At 41.3% G+C, this 23193-nt stretch overlaps 1 protein-coding gene across 2 annotated transcripts in view; it reads right to left on the bottom strand.

Moving 5' to 3' along the window:
• OSBPL11 (oxysterol binding protein like 11) overlaps positions 1–23193 on the bottom strand; it is a 1295440-nt gene that overhangs the window by 317253 nt on the left and 954994 nt on the right. For both annotated transcript variants that reach the window (XM_044075008.1, XM_044075009.1), the window contains exon 8: positions 12982–13122. In XM_044075008.1, the coding sequence (XP_043930943.1) occupies positions 12982–13122 (141 nt within the window). The remainder of the gene's footprint in view (positions 1–12981; positions 13123–23193) is intronic.

Raw genomic sequence — 23193 nt, 5'->3', positions numbered from 1 at the left:
GGGACACAGCGAGTGTTGGTTGCAGTAACTCCCACAGGGATGCAGTGTTGGTGTATTGTGTTGCATCTGACTCTACAGCATGCCTACTTGAGTCATTATTCTCAGCATGAGATGCAGGCTGACCAGCTCTGCCTCCTTTCAATATAAAGACAATCCATTTGCTTGATAGAATTTGCAGTGGATAGTCAGAAAAATGAACTAGACAAAGGATATTGTGAATTATACAGATTTTATTAAGTACAAAGTTAATGCATGTTGAAAAAAGGACCACAATGGAATATGGTGTTGGTGTGCAGACTTCCACTTACCCTAGAAGTGTGCACATCTTAGAGATTGCACACTAATCAGAAGGGTATAATGGAACTCTGCACTTCATGGCATTATCCTAGGTGGGAAGTCACTTAAACAGCAAGACTTTTGGAAACTGGCCCCTGATTTAAGCCTGCTTTACAGACAAACCTTAGACAGGAGTAAGTTGCTTACACTTGACAGCAAGTCTTTCTGAATTGGAGCTTACTCTGAAGTGTATCACTTGCAGGAATCGTACAGTTACATGCGAGTACTGAGAAGGATTCCATTTATTTTACCCATGTTTCCAAGATTGAAATTATGTACTCACTGTAACTATGCATTTGTCTTGTCCATTTTCATTCTCAATGTATGGGTTACAGATCCAACCTCGGATCGGACTCAGTCACATATCACAGAGTTACGGATGCTCCTTGTACCCATAATGCCCCAGCCATCCTACAATACCTCAGATCAAGTTTGTTGCCTTACAGATCTCGAAGAAAGAGAAGGAAAAAGAAAGAACAGTAAGCCAGGGCTCAAACTTGGAACTAAAGGTTCCAAATTATCCATGAGACCACACCATAAGATGAATGGAAGGGGGGAGGAGGGTGTGAAGTTGAGGAAGAAATAAAATGGACAACACATCTGCATAGTTATGGTGAGTGCATAACTTTAACATCTGATATTGCCCTTTTCATTCTTCCTCAATATATGGAACAGAGTCCTCAGCTACATGAATCTTGAATGGCCCTCATGGAAGAATATTCCAGAGAACTGCCGAACCAAAAGCAGCTCTGCTTATAGAAGTCAAATCTAGTATATAATGAGTATTAAAGGTATAAGCATTGGACCAAGTAGCTGCTACTCAAAAGTCATCAATGAAGTTCTAGAACAGAGGCAGAAGTGGCCATGGATCTAGCTGAATGCACCTTAGGAGGCTTTGAGAGGGAGAGGTCCTACTGAGTATGTATGTGTGTGTATATTTTATATTATATATATATATATATATATATATATATATATATATATATATATATATAGAGAGAGAGAGAGAATGCAATCCATAATCCATTTGGACAGGGTAACTTTGGAAACCGATGATCCCAGTCTGCTCAGTGAGAAAAAAAGAAACTGGTCTGCGTTTCTGAAATCATTTGTCCTATGTAGATAAAAACATAGCTGTCTATATAAATCTAAAATACGTAGCATGTACTCTCTCTTATTTGAAAAATTAGGGAAGAAAACAGGCAAATAAACTTTTTGGTTGATATTCAATTAACAAGCCACTTTTGGTAAGAAGAAGGGTTGGGCCATAAGGTAACTGTGTCTTTACGAAAAACAATGTAAGGAGATTTGGATGATAGAGCCTGGAGTTCTGAAATTCTCCTCTCAGATATGATTGCTACTGGAAATACTGTTTTCCATGATAAACATTTTACATCAGTTTTCGCTTAAGATTCAAAAGGTTGTTGTGTCAACTCCTGAAGCACAACTGTCAAATCCTAAGGAGGAGATACTGGGTTCCAAGTAAGAAGGTGCCTTTTTGAAAAGCCTTGCATAATTTGGAAGAAGCTAGAGAGGAAGTTTTTTCTCCTGAATGAAAATCTGATATGACTACCAATTGTACTTTGATTGTGGGAAAAACTAGCACCTTTTTAAAAAATAGAAGCTAAAAATTCCAGAACCAAAGAAACAGGAGCGGTAAAGGGGTCAATTTTCTTCTCAAGAGCTCAAATTGAAAATCTTTTCGATTTACTTTTGTAGATTTTCCTAGCAGAAGCTTTCTAGTAAGATAAAAGTATGTGTCGAACTAGGCAGGAAAGCCTCGGCTGTCTAGCTGTTAGAGTTACAAAACAGTTAGTTTGAGACCTGGAAATTGGGATGTGAGAGAAGTTCTGGACTGGGGTCCAATATCCATTGAGGATAATGAAGATGAGAACAAAGGAAGGGGAACCACATATGGCAAGGCTAGAAGGGGGCAATGAGGATTACTGAGCTCTTCAACCAACTGGCTTTCTGCAAGAATTTTGGAATCTGTGGTAGTGGTTGGTAAGCATAAAGGAGACCGGAGGGCCAAACATGGACTAGAGCTCTCTCTGTGACTCCCCAGGAGGGGGGATTAGAGCAAAATACCTGCTGTACTTCTTGTTGTGGGGATATGCAAAAAGATCTCAGCAAGGTGGACCCCAAAGACGGAAAATCTTCTCTGTCACCAATTGGGAGACCACTCATGAAGTAAAAAAAAGGACCTGCTGAGTTTGTCTGCTAGTACACTGGATTTCCCTGGAATGTGCATTGCACTAGAAAGCAGTTGAATGAGATCACCCACTGCCACACTCTCACTGCCTCTTGACAAAGGGGGGTAGGAAAGGGTTCCCCTTGTTTGCTGATGTAAAAGACCACAGGCATGTTTGTTGGTTTGTATCTCAATAGATCCTACAGGGAGAACATCTTGAAAGGTCTGCAACACTAACAGAACCACCCTCATCTCTAGGACATTCATGTGCAAATTGATCTCCAGGGAGACCATGTGCTTTGAACTGTCCAATCCCAAGAAATGCCCCACCCCACCTGGGTGGTGTCAGCAGTCACCATTCTCACTGTGGAAGGAAGCATAAACGGATGAACCATGTAAATCTCATCCAGCTGAATCCACCAACAAACATGATTTTTGCATAATGCGGTCATACTGACTGGAAAGGACAGGTGATATTGTAGAACAGACCATTGAACAACTAGAGTCCAATGGAGAACACCCATAAAGTAACATGCCAGCAGAACTAATGTTATGGCTGCTGCCATCAAACCCAGAGCCTGTAGAATTGGTTTGGCTGGAGGAACAGGATGAAGAAGAATCTGTAGAATTTGAAACATGACTGTATTCACATGATGTGTAGGCAAACAGGCAATCTGACTTACAGTGTTCAGCTGAGCACCAATGACCTCCAGGCTCTGAACTGGTTGCAATTTTGATTTGGAGATACTGATGGAGAAGCCTAGTCTTTAACAAAGTTGGAGTAAATAGTCCCTGAACTGTTCTGCAAGATGTCTGGTTGGGGCATTGAGGAACCAATCCTCTAAGTATGGAAACACCTGGAATCTCAGCAGTCTCAGGCGAGCTGCCACCACTGCCATACACTTGGTGAACACCCTTGGGGCTGTGATGAGACCAAAGGGCAGGGCTCTGAACTGATGGGGAATGGCCCCCAGCCAAAAGTGCAGGTACCTTTGGGAGTGTCCAATCATCCTGATGGGATAAGTGTATATCCTGAAGACCGATTTAGCACATCTAGTCATCCTTGTGAAGAAACAGAAGAATGGACTGAACTATGACCATTCAGAACTTTGACTTCTTCACAAATAAGTTCAGGTTGTTTAGATCCAAGATTGGTCTTGGGCCCCTTTTTCGTCTTTGTCACTAAAAAGAACCTTGAATAAGTTTGAAATCCTCTATGGTCTGGTGGGACCTCCTGGATGACTCTTGTTCAGCAGTTTTTAAATCTCTAGAGCTGCCACTTCTATATGACTTTGTAGAACATCAGGAAACTTCTTTCTTTTGGTCAGTGTAATCTGAAAAATGGTATGAAATAACCTCTGGATATTATTCTTAGCAGCCAACAGTTTTTTGTTATAGAAGCCCAGGCATCTGGGTACAAGGACAAGTGCACCCCCCCCCCCCGACTGCCTCCACAGGTGAGCAGTTGAGCAAACTCTTCAGATTTGCTGAAGGGGTCTATCTGGAAAGAAGTCTCAGAAACCCTGGTTTTGTGGGCCTCCTCTGCCATGAGGATGGTATCTTCCATTTGAACTCCCCCCCCCTGCCCTTGGAGTTGTCCCCACGTACAGCCTGGAAAAACCCTGAGATTTACAGAGCCAAATTTTCTTGCCCCCTCTTTGACTCTGGAAAAAGATCATTGGGGTAGAAAAGCAAATCCCTACAGCAGAAAGGGTCTTTCCTTCTTGTGCACTACAGGAAAGAATTTCTTTAACAGAAGAGCCAAACAAAGACATTCCGTCGAAAGGAGCACCAATGAAAAAATATGTGAAGAGCACCACATCATATAACTGCATCCAGGCATGTCTCCAGACAACAATGACTGAACCGGCAAGCTCATGAGATACCCTCTGCAGCATGGGATATTAACATCCTGAACACATTGGAAATGGATGATAGAGTGGCCAGCTGTGAAGGTGACCGCTTACAGTCCTCCACAGACATGGATTCAGACAGGGATTTGGAGTGATTCTTGGTCAAATCCCTCTGCAGTCTTGTAAAATACACTAAATAGTTCAGGGATGCAAGGTAAAGGTCGCTGAAGCAAAAATGTGTTTCCCAAATCTGTCCAACACCCTTGACTCTCTGTTAGGGGATGAACAAGAGCTGTTCAGCTAGCTCTATTTTTGAGGCTGCCACCATAACCATAGCATCAACATGGACTACTTTGTTCCAATGGGTTCTATCCTTCGGTGGTGCCAAAATTTTATCTAGGTGACAGGGAATTTGTTCCGGCTCCTTCCATGCCCAGTGATAGACTAGGTCAATAAGCTCATCAGCAGTGAGAGTCACCCAAGATAGAGATGGGCCAGAAGCAAAATCTTCCAGAAAAACTGGAAGATCATCCACTCTTTTGCTCAAGTATCTCACGGATGTCTCCAAAAGAGACAACATCCAGTGGAGATCTGGGGGACCCTTCTACTTCCTCAAAATCGGTATCGTCTGTGAGAGATTCCACAGGGGGAATATCTATGTGCCTCCTTCTGAACATTCTCTTATGGGGAACCTCTGTAGTGGGATGCTCTGGGAGGTATCTTAATAGAGGTGAATTTACTGTATGAAAACTGTCTGGATGCTAGGTGGTACTGTCTCTGTCCCTGAGGAAAAGGAGTAATGGGATCAAATCTTGGAGGCACAGGTATAAGATCCATACAGGAGACAGAGATCGGCTTTCTAGGTTGAAAGTGGGCCCTCTCCACTACCTCAAAAGCAGATGGACTGGGAGAAGCAATAGCCGGCAGCACCAAGGCTGAAACCTCTGAAGTGGCCGAGCACTGACTCTGTCCTGATCCATGCCTCAAGGAGGGAGCCAGACCTGAACTTAGGCTCAAAAGGGCAAGAATGGCTTCGACAATATCAGAGTAGACCATGGCACCCCTGGATCCAACACCGACACTATGGCTCTGGGATTCTTCTTGATCAAAAGGAACAGCAACAGAACTAGTCAGGGAAACTACTGGAGCTGAAGACTTGGTTGTCTTGGGATCTGGAGCTGAAGACTTGGTTGTCTTGGGATCTGACACCGACTCTATCAAGGCTCTCAGATCAGAGGGTTCTGAAACCATAAGCTGGATCAGAGAAGGAGATATAACTACATGGGAACTGGAGGGAAGGCTCACGGATCCAATGGGAGACCGAAACTGAATAACCCCCATCTGGATCTGAGCTCAGAGGTACTTTCTCATCATCCTATCCATATCAGTCTTGGAAAGACTTCTGGGGGATCTCACGGAACAGGTGATGGACTGAGGCCTCAAGTCTCTCTTCGGTGTAGTTTGATGAAATGAAGAGTGGAGCCAAGGGGATACTGAATCAACTGCGAACCTGAGTGAGTGGGTTTGTGGGAACTTAGGTACAGACAGCGAATCAGAGGAATGAGGACCCGAAAACCTCTTAGGAGACTTCACCAAAATGAGTCAGATCCAATGATTTTGGATCTGTTTCTTTTTAGGATCCAAAGAATTCTAACCCAAAATTCTTTGGATCTTCTTCTCTTCCAAGGCTTTGAAGATGCCTTAAGGTGTTCACTGGGGGTTTGAGCCCATAACGCAGAAGAGGAAGATGGAGGCAGCAATCTTTTCAAAACCAATTTGTTTCTCCTATTTGCTAATGCCCAAGAATTAAAAGTGGCATAAACAGAATTAGTGGAAAGATGTGCCACTCCTAGACAAACACATTCCCTGTGGGTATCAGAATTTGGAATTTTGTGCCTACATGAACAGCATTTCTTAAAGCTGATCAGTTTCTTGGCCTTAATTAGCTAACAAGAAAAGTTTAGAGAAAGTTACCAGTAAAAGTTATTTATTTTGTTTAGAAGAGGGGGCTACCAACTAAGGTAGCAAGGATACCCTTAAACAGAGTAGGAAGGACAGAATATCAAAGACAGGAAAGATAGGTTCGAAACAAAAAAAAAAACACTGAAAATGCACTGCAAAGACAGGGACATTGTGGGTAGAGGGAGGAATTTGAGATTTGAATCCGTAAGTGTGTGATAATGTGGCCAGGTCTGATCTGAGGTTGGATCCGTAACCCATAAGTTGAGAAAGAAAGGGACATCAGATCTATTATTTTCCATTCTCACAAATATAACACTTACAACATCCACTAACTGCTTCAAAGATGAGCTAAAACCTTTTCTGCTACACTCCTAGCTGTAGTCTTGCAGCATCTCCCCAGGCTAAGGACTTCTTCAATAATACATTTCTCTTATCATCTTATTTCAGCTGCAATAACTCTTATTAAATAAATAGCAGTCCACCTTATCTATTCCTCCCTAACTTATTTTCTCAGCTGGAACTTTCCACACGCCTTTCTGTATTAATTATATCCTTTCTTCCCTGCATTTTCATTTCACTTCTTCCAAACCAAAGTGTGATCTCTTCATCCCTTTCACGTACCACGTCTTACACAATAAATTTATTTTCTGCTTCTTTCCCTTATCCTTAATTACTTTTTGCTTTTGACATCCTTACACACACTCAACTTTTCTTAACTTACACAAAATTATTTGAACCTCACAGTGTTTCACTTAACTCATTTTTAATTTACAGACTTGTAATTTGTTTTCTTTTTTCGTTTCTCCAAATCTCTGCTTTATCCTTTTCTATCCATTCCTAACAAATATCTGACCAATTACATTTTTTACTTATCTACTTTATGGTATTCTACTGTAAATCAAAATACTCATTTATTGCTTATTTTTTCAATCATCTTTATGTATTTATATATTTCAACCCATGACATTGTTTAACTTATCTTTTAGATCTGTTCATTTTATTTTTTTATTTATTTATTTAATTAACATTTGTTGACCGGGAAAGTCCGACTAGGTTCCACAGATCCTGTTTTCAGCAGAGACCCGGGGAGAAATGCTCCAGAAGATCTGTTCATATCAGGCCTCTACTGAAAAGGAGTCCTTAAAGGCCCAGCTAATACCATCCCAGTAACAGAACATAAATAAACTAGTTATAACTTTCTTTTTTATTGCAAAATTCATGCCATGCACAGTTTTTTAATATATAATTCAGAACAGTGTATGCTTATGTAGGTAGGAATGGATATAAGCCATACCTTATTTATTCAGTTTGACTAAGTAAGCAAACTAATATTTCTTTGATATTTTTCAGTTATGACAGATGGCAGACGGACAAGGGTAAACACAACAAATATATAGATAATTTATAATTTAATATAGTCAATCAACTAGCATGTCTGTCCTCCAGATGAGAAGTTTAATAGAAGTCTCACCGCCCAACTTAGTCACAAGCTCAGGCTGATGTAAAATATCCCACTGCATTTATCAAAAGGAGCAGGGGAACCTCCCTGCTACCCTAACTAAAGTTCTCCAAGCTAATAGGAGTACCCCCTTGTGTCTCTCCTCAAAGTCAGAAGTCACTGTTGACTAAGTCCCACCATGCCAAAGTGTAAAGAAAAACAAAATAAATGTTCTTGGGAGGTTAAGAAAATAAAGTTATCCAAAAAAAAAAAAACACCTTGCAGACATGGGGAGTACAGACAGCTTTGTGCAAAGAAAAAGCAGCAGCATAGGACGCTACTCAGCTAGATCATTTTTTTTTTGCATTTTATGTATGTATACATTTTATTTATTTATTTATTTTAAGTGAAAAAAAAAAAATCACTACCAGAGTTGCTTCCTAGGCTGCTGCCTAGTTCTGTGCCAACGGCTGTCTATGCTCCCCATGTCCACATGGGCCTTCAGTGAGTAACTTGATTTCTTCAACCTCCCATGCACATTTATTTATACTTTGTTGACCAGGTAAGTCCCACTAGGCTAGTGGCTTCTTTTCAGGAGAGAGACGAGATGATAATCATACTGAGATGGGAAATCCGGCCAGTGCACAGGGGAAACTCCTATTCTTTTCAGAGCATATGGGGACACAATTCTGTGTTATACTTCCTGTCTTCTGGTCTGGGCAAGAAGACAGCTTGGAGAAGCAAGAAGTCGGAAAATGGTGGAGAAAGAAAGTGTTTTTTGTGTGTGTGAAATAAAAGATGCTGTTACTCAGCAGCTGTTAAATACGGCAGAGGAGGAGTCAGATGTGAAGCAGTGAAGTGGATGGAGAGGAGAGAAAAGAGAGTGGTACAGTATCAATTAAAAGGCAAAATGAGGGAGTTGAGGTAGACACGGCAGATTCAGAAGTGCTTTTTAAGCAAGATTTGTTTGCATCTGAGTTTGCAACACCAGAGTGTGTTGTTACAACCCTACAGTTGGGAGGGTTGTGGGATGTTTACTTGAAAGAATTAAATGAAGAGAGTGAGCCAGAGAATGAGAAGGAAGCGCCATGTGGAGAAATCACATAAAATCCAAGTATTAGTATTAGTGATGCAGGAATTAGGGAAGGAAGAGAAGAATTCCTATACACAGACGGTGAGAGAAAGTGAAAGATGAGAAGAAAAAAAGGCAGAAGTAAAAAGAAACCATCAGGTAAGAATAATTAGTAATAGGGAGAAGGAATTGGACAAGTATGAAATATGGGACAGCATCATTTCACCACTGGGTATCAGATCCAGAGAGGTAAGAGTGTTTACTTGTATTAATAAAGATACTTTTTGTGACATTTTCTTTGAGGAGGCACAGTATATGGTAATCGTTTTAGAACAATATGAAAAGAGAAAGGATGAAAATCCTTGGAACATGCATGTGGTACAGGCATTTAACAGTGAAGCCAAAAAATGAATATTTATATAATTTCCAACTGAAATTGAAAGAGATTATTTAAAAGACTATATGAGAACTGTGTGTAGACATGTTTTAGACATTACAAAAATCTATGGCAACGGAGGTTTATGGACTCGGGGTTGGGAAAGTAGTATACTGAAAATGTAAAATGGCAAAATAATGCATTTGCTGAGTACAATTAATGTGAAAGGGAATAAGGGATTGGTTAGATACCTGGGACAACTGAAGGCGTGTTTTTTGTGCGGTAAAGATGACCATTTAATTAACAATTCAAGTAAAAGGAAATGTTTAATTTGTGGTAAAATGGGTCATAAAGCTAAAAAATGTAAGCAAAAATGTATAAAGTGTGGAAAGATAGGGCATTCATGGATGGACTGTAATACTACAGAAATGGATACACAGGTAATATCAGAACAAAACAGTGAAGGTGTGTTAGTAGATAATACAGAAACTGAGACTGATATAGAAATGGAAGTAAATGAAAATATAAAGGAAATGAAAAGTAAAGAAGGGGCGATAGAAGAAGAAGTAAGTAATTCATGCGAGGAAGGAGAAGATAAATGGATAAAAGTCAGAAGTAAAAGAAGCTCTACTGGAAAAAAGAGTGAAAAGACAGAAAACACAAGTTCAAAAATATACGTTTAGGAGGAAAGAAGACAGGGAAAGGATAAAAGTAATAAGACACTTTCACAAAGTGGGAATCGTAGCCATAAATATAAATAGTATAAAGAATGTTCACCAGAGGCTAGGAATAGTGGAATGGTGTAGAAGATTAGATACAGACATTACAGTATTAACAGATATACAACAACAACAACAGAAGAAAGAATGCAAGTTAATGGGTTATGTGAAGGCAAGCTTATATCGAACCTAGGAGATGAAAAATACTCGGGTATAGCCATTTTATGTAAACAATGTATAGAGATTCTGGATTACACTCTAATAGTGTTAGAACAGTAATATTAGATACAAGATGTTGGAGTCAAATATATAGGATAATTGCGCTCCATCCATACACTATACAAAAAAAAAAAGAAAAACATGTTTAAGAAAATGCTTGATTACGTGAGTGTAAATATGCAAGTAATAGTAGTGGAAGACTAATTGTGGTTTAAAACATAGGCAAAAAGAAGGGGCGGATGTAAAAGTTATTTCAAATATGATCAAAAGCTGTAAAACGCTTTTATGGAATAGGTTACACAAGAATAGGCAGAGTGATAAAAATAATTAAAGAATCAGTGTGACCATGGAACTGTGGGTAATGAAATTTATAATTAACCCCAAAATTCTGCAGTCCTGGAGTTAGTACACTTAAAGATGTCAAGATTTGGAGGGTACAGGGGGAGGAGTACCATCCCCCTCCCCCAAAATGTTTTGGGGGAGGAGTACCATCCCCCTCCCCCAAAATGTTTTTTTCTGTTTCTGTTACAGTTATTTCACAATGCACTGTTTCATTGCTCATTTTCTTACTACACGTCACTTTATTTGTGTGACTGGTATTATACACCAACAGCATATATTAATTACATGATAAACATTTCCTCAAGTCAACTCCTTATGCCCTGGGCCTCCACTGAAAATGGGCACTTCTTGGCCCAGTGGACTTCCCCGGTAATCAAACTGAAAATAAATAAATAAAGTTCTAAACATTCAGTGGGGGCTGTATTACTCGCTCTTTCTCCACTGTGAAACCCAAGTAAAGGATGATAGCATAGTTAATGAACACTCAAGTAGGCAACTGACAGGCAGATCTTAAAGGCATCTACATGCATACAGTCCACATTACACAACAAAACATGAGGAAATCAAGACGAACTACAAATATCCTACTGAGCTAAAGTATATATACTATCCAAAAACATTAGGAATTAGCATAAAAACAGATGGGTGGGGGGGTGAAAATAGTTGCACATCTTTGGTGACCTTTTGCTGAATCTTGGGCAAAGACCAAAGAACTAGGAGAAGTGCGTAGCTTGTAAAGCAAGAGGTCTGTTGAGTGAAGCTGTTACTTATGTGATTCAGTGACCATTCCCACATCAGCCACATCATGTAAAATCCTTGGGACTGTGTACGTGTGAAATGTAAGGTTCTCACATGGAAGAAAGACTGGTTCAACGCATGGTTCAAGTTTCAGGGGTCAAAATAAAAATATATACATCTGTAAACAGTTACACTAGAAGAGAAACAGAAAGTCAGGCCCACAGATGGGTCAAGATTTACCTTATATTTTAAAAAAGTGATGCAGTCAGTAAAGAAAAATGCAGATTAATGTCTCTTCCTCCTGGGATACAGCCTACGAGTGTAGGAATAATTTAATTGAAAAATAATGTGCAGACTGCAAATCAGGAATTACCTAACTGAAAATTAGAACTAATGAGAACTATACACAAATGCTGACAAGTTCAGCATTCCACACTTAAAAATCAAAACCTGAAAACACAAGTAACGATCTACTTATTATGGCTTTAATAAGAAATGCAGCAGAAACAATTTGAACTCCTACATGTATCGCACAGCATGCTGCTGCAGGAAGTAATTTAACGCATCGTGTCCAGTGCTTCAGCATGAAACCTTCTAGGACGATTGAAGGACTTGTGCTGAACAGATGGAGTCGATGCATTAAATTACTATTCCTGCAGTAGTATCGGTGCTGCTTTGTGCATTGTTTTTTCTTAGATAAGTATGGCACTCCTACATGTACATGCCCACTTATGCCAGTGTTATTACATACCTCACTTAGCAGTTACCTCCATAAACACTGCACCACTGCTGCTGATGCCTGAATGGAAAAAAAGTGTAGGATAAATGAATGAATCAATCAATACAAATGATGACTTATGTGTCCTGTATTAGGAAGCTGGCACAAAAATCCTTCCAAATGTAAAAAAAATTAGGCATAATGTTGTGTCTAAAAGGACTAAGGCTCATGACAGAAATGAATGAGATGCATAACCTAATCAAAAGTCATGAGGTGAAAGAAGAATCTTCCAGAGTATAGTGGAAACTTTTAAAAAGAGTCAAACAATTTTTAGAAGCTCCCTCAACAATACCAAAGTAGGTGACACAGATGAGAAAGCTGGAAATAGGTTCTTAAAAAGGCAGGACACCTATATAAAAAGTATACACTCCAGGCTAGCCACTTTCCTCAAATAAAAGCTTTTGTAGATACCTGGCAATGGCTGTTAGCTGCCTATTATGTAAGGGCTATGCCAGAAAAGTCAAACAAGGAAAGCTTTACACTCTTACATATGTAACGTACATTAAGGAAAATGGATACTGAAAGGGAAGGAGGAAGCTCTTCACTACCTGAATTAGAAATTCATTTTACTCGACCATCCTAGTTGTTTATAGGCACAGTTACTCTTTGCTGTGTTTTAGTCAGCTGTTTTTGTTACCTCTTTATATTTTTTAATCTATTCTTTTTAACCCCCTTAATAAGAGTAACAAGGGTCTAATTTTGACAGATGATAGTCAAGGTAATCACAAGTAAATGGCTATTGAGTGAGCCATCAGAACAAAAGGACTGGAAAGAGAAGGAATATGCAGTGTGTGATACACAGAAATGGAGAAACATCTTAGCAAGGGCACAGGAGAGGAACATGGCAATAAATAGAAGCTACATTCTCATCAACAGCAGCAATCCCGATCCTTGGAAATGAAATGAAATATGACATATTCAGGCAATCTGACTCATTTTACTTTAAAGGCTACTCACTCTTGTCAAATCCATGCCAAGTTTCAGCTGAGAAAGCAGATGTAAGATGACGCTTCGTTGTTCTTCCACAGCTCCTAGATCATTCTCTCTGTTGTCAGACGTATCTAGTACTTCTTCATCTGGGTCTATCTCTACAGGTTCCTGATGGAAAAAGGCAGAACAAACAGTGACAAGAGTACAGTATCTCCTTTATAACCATTTCCAAGACAATTATCCCATGCACTTTGTAACAATATTTTTAAGGTTTTTTGCACTCAACATGGAAGCACATTTGCAATTTTACAAATCAAGATTATAGTTTAGAAAAACATGACCCAGCAGCCTATGATAGTCTCCTTTGTGGTCAAGTTACTGACCTCACACTAAATGCATTTGATTTGTAAAGGCACTTTACTGTACATCAATTCACACTGATAAGTTGTTCCGATCATTCATGTTCCCTACAATATTTTTTCATTTGTTTACCACAAAGGCATCACTTTTTTGGAATAGAACTAAGGTCAGGAACAATAAATGGGAGCCACACATCTAACTAAATGCAGGAGTCTTGGACAGCTTTTTTTTTCATACTGAAATAGCAAAGCCAATGCAGAATCTTCAAAATGTCCACTCTTCTCCAACCTTGAAGTGCAATGACTATTTAAATGATATTAAACAAAATAATGCATTGGCTGCAGCCCTCTGTATGGGAAGGAGGTTATGGCCACTAACAGAAAAAAGCAACTCAGCTCTTCTGCTTTCCCCATGCTATTTTGGATTTAAGGGGTACGTGGGATGGCTATGTTTAGCCAAATATAGTACAACCACAGTAAACCATTTAATAAACATGAGAGATAAAGAATATAGTACAAAAATTACATTAAGCGAAAGGTGACTCCTAACTGCAGGAAATAGTAAAAATATACAGACGTGACTCATACATGTTACTTTAAGAGTTTATTATGCACAATCATAGTTTCATAGTATAGTACTAGGCTATCTGCCCTGGGGCATTTGTAAGCCTAGCCATAGTGATGTGGCTTTTGCCATCCCATGAAATGGTACAAAAAATGTACAGAATAAATTTAGAATACTGTGCCTCTGTCTAGTAGTGACACAATGAAGGTCCCCTTATGTAATAGAATTAGTTTACTGTGCCCCTGTCTAGCAGTGACACAGATGTGACCCCTGGGGTAAACTTACGATCTCCCATCCACTCATCAAGATTTCACTTGAAGAGAGTCAGTGAGGGGCTCTGCCTAATATGAACTGGGATCTTGTTCCAAAGCATGGGAAGCCTCTGGGTTATGAATCTATCCCTCCAGCATGTCCTATTCATACTTGTGCCGAGGTTTAAGTCTTTAGCTCTCGTGGTCCTGATGGATTTGGATTTTTTGAGGTGGAGCATGTCCATCAGATCCTGATTGGACATGGCCTTGTACGTCAGGCAGAGATCACCTCTGAGCAGGCGGTATGCTACTGAATAGAGCTGAAGTTTCTTTAGTCTGGCAGAATAAGACATATGTTGGAGACCCTTGATCCTCTTGGTGAGGTACTTTTGTGGTCTCTCCAGCTGTTGCAAATGCCAGGTGAGGTAAATACCAAATGGGGCATTGTACTCAATCATGGGTCTGATGAGGGAGGAGTATAGGGGTACAATGACATCCTTGGATCTGGATGTGAATCCCTTCATGATGAGGTGTGCGGTAGAATGTTTTTCTAACCACTTTGTAGCGTGGGTGTCAAATGAGAGGTCGCCGTCGACTTGGGTCCCTAGGTCTCTGATTACTTTTTCCGTACTCAGTGGGTTGCTGTCTATGTGATAATTTGTGGGTACTTTGTTTTTCCCAAAGGGAATGACTATACATTTTTTGGCATTTAGTTTAAGGCCGTGACTCCGGCACCAGTTGTCCGTTTCTGTGAGGCCTTTTTGTGGGATGTATGTGTCCGCTGGTGTATCGACTATGGCGCCTAGTTTGCAGTCATCTGCGAACTTTGTCAGCCACAACCCTCCCATGTTTGCTTTAACATCTGAGAAACAAATGTCGAACAAGAGGGGTCCCAGAACAGATCCCTGTGGGACACCACTTGTGACTGGCTTTGAGTCTGACATTGCTCCAGCGATTTTAACTTTATGGGTTCTGTCCTTTAGCCAGTTTGCAACCCATCTAGTGACATAAGGGTTTACGTTTAAGCTGTTGAGCTTATCTATGATGCCTGAGTGGGGTATTGTGTCAAAGGCCTTAGCCAAGTCCAGGTAGGCTGTATGGACTGCTTTGTCCTCATCAATGGCTCTAGTGACTGTTTCGAAAAAGTCAACCAGGTTCAAAAGGCAGGATCTGCCCTTTACAAAGCCGAACTGGGTGGGGTCAAGTGTCTGTAGGTCCCCTATGTCTCTGTTTATGAGTTCCATAATGATTCTTTCCATAGCTTTGCAGTCCAGGCTGGTTAAGCTTATGGGGTGGTAGTTCCCAGGGTCTGTAGAGGTACCCCCTTTGTGGAGTGGGACCACTGTTGCTGTACGCCAGTGTTCAGGTAAATATCCTGAAGTAAGGCTAAGGTTAAATAGCATTTTTATGTGTGGGTTTAGCTCCTCTTGGAGTTCACATAACACGCAACCCGGGATACCGTTAGGTCCCATTGATGCTGTGTTTTTAGCTTTATTTAGGGCGGTTCTCACTTGGACATCTGAGATGTCAGGGAGATTACATTCAGCTGGGATAAGTATTTCTTCTTTTGGGGGTGAGGGAGGGGAGAAATTTGCACTGAACCTGTCAGCCAGAATGTTGGCAATACCTGTGGGTTTAGTGTATTTTTTGTTGTTGTGAACTAACTCTGAGCATATCTGAGGGTTTCCGCCCAGGTTTCTAACATAGCTGAAGAAGGCTTTGTGGTTATCTTTAGTGTCATTAGCGATTTTTCTCTCAAAGTTGGCCTTGGATGTTTTTATGAGAGAATGTAGTTTTCTGCTAATATTGATCAGAGATGTCTTCCCTTCATGGGATTTTGCTCTGACGTGCAGTAGCTTCCGTCTTTTGTTATACAATTTGTTAATGGCTGAGGTCCACCAGACAGGACGCTTGCCTTTGGTGGAGAGGGACTTGGATTTATTTGGGACTGCATGATCCATGCATTCTTGGAGATGTCCATAGAAAGCATTTGTGAAGGATTCGGCATTGTGGGATGCGGTATCCATTGGCACAGTGGGCTTAAAGGATACCATCTCAGTCTTAAGAAGAGTGAAGTCTGCTTTTGAGACATTTTTCACTGTGGTCTTTTGTGCTGGGGGTGGAGGTGGGATATGTATATACAGGGTGATTAGTTTGTGGTCAGATCTCACTAGTGAGGGGTATACTTCCAGTGTGGAGCATTTTGTCCCCATGTTTGTGATGATCAGGTCTAGTACATTATCTCCCCTAGTGGGAGAGGTGACTAGTTGTTCCAGTGCATTTGAATTTATGAATTCCAGGAACCTTTGGGCTAGGGTATTAGGGCTAGAATAATGTACCCAATCTATGTTTGGGTAGTTGAAGTCTCCCAGTATGATGGTATTTTGTGATACATTCATATCCTCCAAAGTCTTCAGGAAGGTTGAGTGGGGTTCCTGAGATTGGGAGGGTGGTCTGTAACATGCTACCAGTTGTATAGCAGTTTTGCCTATGGTTAGTTGCACCTGTATCGTCTCTGATGCTTCATGTGTTGCTACTAACCTGGAGGTGTGGGTGTCCTTGATGAATATGGACACTCCCCCTCCCTTTGTGGTTCGGCCCAGGTTTTGGGGCGAAAAGCATGATATGAGGTATAGCCTGGTAGCGCTGGGGTGCTCTCAGGAGCCTTGAACCAGGTTTCAGTTACTGCACAGACGTCGATGTTCTCCATGCTGAGGAGTGCATCGAGTGCCTGCATCTTGAGATTTAGACTTCTGGCGTTGAGCAGCATTACCCTTAGTTTTTTTTCATTTTTGTTTTCTAAGGAGGTGGGTTTGTCTTTTGAGCCTTGCCTAAAAAAGGCACTATGGGGGTGGCAAGAGCCTTAGCCAATATCCGGAAGCTGAGTGGTGACAGGTGTAAGCCATCACTTGCGAAGCAGCGTGGCTTGTTCAACATGTCATCCCAGGCAGACAGACATTGGATCCCCTTAGAATGACACCAGTACTTGAGCCAATTATTAAAGCTGATCATCTTGTCTTTGTATTGTGGTATCATTCTTGGTGAGGGCAAGATGCTGCTCAGGGTCAGGGTCATACCAGCCTGGGCTACATAATCGGAGAGCTCCTCTATGTCTCCTTTCATGTAGTCCAGGGAGGTACGTCTCGTCATTCACGCCAGCATGGACAATGACGGAGTCATATTTGTACTTGCTTTGGAGAGACTTGAGTGCGTGTGTTATGTGGCGGATCCTAGCACCCGATAGACAGCTCACAGTCACCCTCTCCTTGTTCAGCCTGGTTAGCGGGACATCAGTGTGTCTGACTATAGAGTCACCTATTACTAGTGTATCAGGCATGGTGTTTGGCCTTAACGGCTGTGATTGGTTGACACACTGATTTATTGAAGTATGTGTTGCATGTGTTTTGTTTTGAGGTGGTGAATTTTTGGAGGTCTGCTTTGGGAGCCTCTGTTGTTTTGGTAAGTTTTTTATTAGAGCCTCCGAGTATGTATTTGTGTTTTTGTGTGTTTGGTTTGCAGTTGTGGTAGGTCTATATGGGACTGGGATTGTTGTGTGTGTGGTTACCATCTCCTCCTGTCTGGTCATGCTGGCCCTGAATTGAGAGAGTTCTGCCTCCAGTTTGGCTATATAGTTGCATCTCTCACATGTATTTGTGTTTGTTGGGAGGAGGAGAGGGTTGTCTATGTACATGAGACAATTGTAACATTGTCTCAAGATACCCAGATTGACCAGCTGAACTGGAGAGGACGCCAGTAATCTACCACTCAACATGCTAGAATAGTATAAGGGAGTGCTGTACCTTTAAGGGAAGTGGATATTCACAGAGGTGGTAGGTAGATGTAGTGCTTTACTTAGTACGAGAGTGCTTACTTAGTAGAGAAGTATTGAGAACAAGTGCTAGGCTTATAATATAGTGAGTAGTCTGATTATACTAAGAGTAGAGCTTCCTTAAGGGAAAATTTGAAGAGCAGACTTGGCGGAGCCAGAAGTAGTTTAACCTTGTTTAACCGGCGCTGCGCTATGCACACAACCGCGCAAAGCCTTGCAAACACAGATTTTAAACAGGGAACTACAAAAGAGCTACAAATGGTCCAAAACAACCAATTACTACAGCTTCTTGTGCTGAGGTCACTTCCTACAGGGACAGGTAGGCTGCTCAAGGCTCCCCACTCTCACTGGTGAGCAAAGAAGAAGAAATCTAATAAAATATATTACGATAACCAAAGAAAATAAAGTTCAATATCTTTAGTCTAAACCAAAGTGCTAACATTTACTGGACAACAGATTTAAGATGTTAACCTCTTTCCTGAAAGTCAGAAATAAAAATAAAAATACCAATCTCTGCTGGAAATTTGTTTCATACAAGTGAAACTACAATCCCAAAGTTTTAGTAATTACAGATCATCATTAAAAACAATGATATGGTACTGCAAGTGTTCTGGCATTTCTAGCAACAAAATTATATTTCACTCCTGATGTCATCCGATTGTCCCAAGGCTTGGCTTTCATCTTGATGGTATAAAATATTACCTTTTTGTAAATTCCTGCATATCATTGCTGGAATCTCCTTGTGTTCTGACTGAGTGCTTTTCAAACAATCTGGAAATATAGAGCTGATCAGTAGATTTTTTGGCACTTCAACTGTTCAGTGTTCTGCATGGTCTTTATTTATTTTTGCTTGGCTGAATTACTTATATATATGCTGGCCAAATTTTGTTTTCTGATCTGTGCTGAAACTTTTTTCTCCCACCCTATTGCTGTTATGTTCTTAAAGTTTGTGGCTTTTGCAGTTGTCTGCCCCTACTGTAAATTTGATCTGGGACACTCCTCCCAGTCCCATCTCTTTATTCTACTTAATACAGAGATCATTTGGGAAGGCCAAACCCCTTAGTCACTTAACCTTTAATTATCTCCTGTTCCTGCTCTTAAAAAAGACACTTTATTCAGCTGCTTATATTTTTCTAATTTGTGTTTCTTCCTACTACTCTGTTACTTCATCTTGCTTTGCTTTTTCCTGATACTTGCTGCCTGTTCTCTAAAGTGTTCAACTGCATCTTTTCTGTTGCATTTATTACTGCTTGTTTATAGCCTGTCTAAATTAAGTGTTATTCTAAGCTCTTAGTTTTGGTTTAAGCACTTGGGCTTTAAGCCTACCAATTAGCTCTCCCCGGCCTTTCTCCCTCGGATTATGATAAATATGGATGGACAATTTATTACCGTTTCTCCTGCCAGTCTACTTGATATGGGCATCCTGAGACAATGTAGCAACTGCCTCATGTACACAGACAACCATCTACTATTACCACCTAGGAACACAACTTGTGAGAGATGCAATTACATTAGGAACCTAGAGTCCAAGCTCTCTTCCCCTCAAGCCAGTATATCTGGCACCAAAAAAATTGTCAACACAATCACTACACCTCAAACACCACCCACACCTACATATGCGGAGGTCCTCCAGATAAACATACCCAAACCATAGAGACATCAGAGGCAAAAACACACGCGATCTCGACAGCCCTCCACACAACATACCATGCACAGTCCACACAACTGTGCCTCACAGCCACTAAGGATTCATCATAAACCTAACATATTAGTCATAGGAGACTCCATTGTGAGACACACAGATGTGCCTCTCACCAGGCTGGATAAGGAGAAAATCACGGTTAGTTGTCTGTCAGGTGCCAAAATCTGTCATATACCACATACACACTCAAGTCTCACAACAACAGGCACTGGTATGACTCTGTCATAGTCCATATTGACGTGAATGACTTGAGATGTACCTCTCTGGACTACATGGAGAGACATGATTGAGTTCATTGATTATATGTCCCAGCCAGGTACGTCCCTAGCCTTAAGCAACATTCTGCCATCATCCAGAGGGAATCCTCAATACAAACAGAAAATGACTGACTTTAACAATTGGCATAGTTTCTAATGTCATTCCAGGGGGATCCAGTACCTGACAGCCTGGGAAGATCTGATCGACAGACCATGATGCTTTGCCAGAGATGGCTGGCATCTGTCTCACCTGGGCTTCAGGCTTCTGGCAAAGGCTCTTGCCTCCCCTATAGTGTCTTTTTTAGGAAAAGTGATGAGGTTAAACCTACCAACATAAAAATTTCAACAAGACACAAACTAAAGGTCATGCTGCTAAATGCCAGGAGTCTAAACATGAAACTGCACTCATTACAAGCATTCCTAAACCTGGAAAATGCTGACATCTGTGCAGTCACAGAAACCTGGTTCAAAGCTGTGGACAGCAACCCAGCCTTACCTGGTTATTCATCCTATCATACATTCAGTCCCCAAATTGTGGGCTGTAAAGCCAAAGGAGGTGGAGTTTCAATATACATTAAAGACATACACACCCCTACGCTGGTCAAACAGTATGATGCACAGGAAACACTCCAGGTGCAGTTAACCATTGACAAGACCCCTATTCAAATCACAGCTAGCTACCGTCCCCCAAATCTGACTCAAGATGCCCAATCTGCCTATTTGGACCTGATCGAATCTACCAGGATTCAACCCTTTACTCTGATCCTGGGTGACTTTAATTTCCCAAACACTGACTGGAAGAACTACTCATGCCAGAACACAAATGACCAGAGATTCCTTGATTTTGTCAATGCAAATACCTTGGAACAGCTAGTCGATACCCCAACAGGTGATAATATCTTGGACTTGGTATTAACCAACATGAGTAACCACTGCACCATCCCTACAGTATCATCCTCCCTGGTAAGATCTGACCATAAAGCGGTTATTTTTAAAGTCCCCATCTCCCCCAAACCCCCTCTAGCTAGGATCAGACATAAAAACTTCCCCACAGCTGATTACACCCTCCTGAAGGATGGTATTAAACAACTTCACAGCCCACTCCCTCTCTGCAGGAAATGGCACCAATATCCAAAACTACACCAAAGCACTATACGAGCATTTATATAAATGCATGGAATCAGGAATACCCACCAGGACTAAATCATCCTCTGCAAGGAAGAGTAAACCTGTCTGGTGGACATCTGCAATAAATAAACTCTATAACAAAAAGAAAAAAAATGCTGTACAAGACAAAGAAGGAGCAGGTGCCCAGTTGGAAGCAATATCTTCTTAGCCTGAACAAGCAAATAAGAGCACTAGTGAAATCCTCCAAAGCAAACAGAGTCCAAATTCATCACATCTACTAGAGACAATCATAAGACCTTCTTCACATATGTCTGCAACCTCAAAGGAAGCACCCAGATCTGTTCAAAACTGGTGGTCAAGGACACTGCATACACAAATGCCGGCATATAGTAAACTTGCTGGCTGACAGATTCAATGAAAACTTTACCCCTCTGTCCCCCTAATCAGGACATCGCCAGTACCTGCCCCCTTCCCCTTATATTTAGGGAACAGGTCATCAATGCTCTCTCAAAGGCAAAAAAATGGAGCCTCCATGGGACCCGATAACATCCCAGGCTCATCCTATGTGAACTCAGGCAGGAACTTGCAGCACCATTAGGCACCCTATTCAACCAAAGCCTGAGTACTGGCTTCATCCCAGTTGAGTGGAGGATAGCCATTGTCATCCCTTTACATAAAGGTGGAGCGTCCACCGATCTGGGAAATTATAGACCCATCAGTCTAACTAGACAGCTCTCCAAAGTCATGGAATGGATTATCATGGACCTCATTAACAAGGACATTGGCAACCTCCAAACTCTTAATCCCACACAGTTTGGCTTTTTCAAGGGGAGGTCATGTCTGCTAAATTTGGTAGTCTTCTTTGAGACAGTCACCAAAGCCTTGGATGAGGGGAAGACTGTGCACACCACCTACCTTGACCTAGCTAAAGCCTTTGACACTATTCCCCACTTGGGCACAATGGATAAACTGTCTCAACTAGGCATCAATCCATATGTTACCAGATGGGTAGCAAACTGGCTCACTGATAGAACTCACCTACTCAAAACAGGGAAAGCCACCTCAAGCGGTAGACCCATAACAAGTGGCGTACCCCAGGGTTCAGTCTTGGGGCTTCTGTTACTTGGGATATACTTTTCTGAGGTGCAGGTCAAAACCAGTGAGCTATGGCTGACCAAGTTTGCAGATGACTACAAGCTGAGTGTTGTCGTCAATTCCCACAGTGATGTGGACATCCTCCAAAAGGGTCTCACTCAGGCAAATGACTGGTGCCAGAAAATACCAAAAAATGCATCATCATTCCCTTTGGGGAGAGTGATGTCTTCCCAAATTATCACATTAATAGCAACGTCCTAAGGATGCAGTCAGTCATGAGAGATTTGAGCACCCAGGTTAATAGCAACCTGACTTTTGACCACCATGTTGCTTTCACTGTACAGAAACCCTTCTACATAGCCCACCTCATAAGTAAGGGTATCTCATCCAGGGACAAGGAGGTCATAATATCCTGTATTCTGCCCTTATAAGGCCCACTATTGAGTACAACACCCCTTTCAGCACATCGCAAAGCAAATGCAGCAGCTGGAGAAACCACAGACGTTCCTCACCATGAGAATCCAGGGCCTCAAACATCTACCATAAACAGATAGGCTAAAAGCCTTAGCCCTCTATTCAGTTTCATATGGACTCATCAGAGGTGACCTCTATCAGGCATAGAAGGCGATCACGGACCCCACCTTGATGGGACTGCTGCATAACCACAGGTCAAGCTCCACTAGAGTAACGCGCACACGTGGCCTCAACATGGTCTGTGACATCAACGGGATTTGTTGTTGGGACAGATTTGTGTCCCAGAGACCCCTCCATCTATAGAATAGACTCCCTCTCCACATCAAGCAGAGTACCTCTTTACCACTTTTTAAGCGCAACCTGGATAACTGGATAAGAAACAGAAAATATACCCAAGGGATTCCACCCATGTCCCTGCTGGACATGGGCCATCAGGAACTGATTTGTCTAAACATGGGCTAAACTCTTGGCTAGGCTTATAAGGGCCTCAAGGCCTATAGCCTAGTAACCTCCTATGATCCTATGAATGACATTGCAAAGATTAGGTTTATAGGATTCCATATGTTTTTGTCTTAATTC

The sequence above is a fragment of the Protopterus annectens genome, chromosome 6.part0 (assembly GCF_019279795.1).
Source record: "Protopterus annectens isolate FY-2018-M chromosome 6.part0, PAN1.0, whole genome shotgun sequence".
NCBI lineage: Eukaryota > Metazoa > Chordata > Ceratodontiformes > Protopteridae > Protopterus > Protopterus annectens.
Note: the sequence above shows the minus strand (reverse complement) of the source record. Positions and strands in the feature narration are given on the sequence as shown.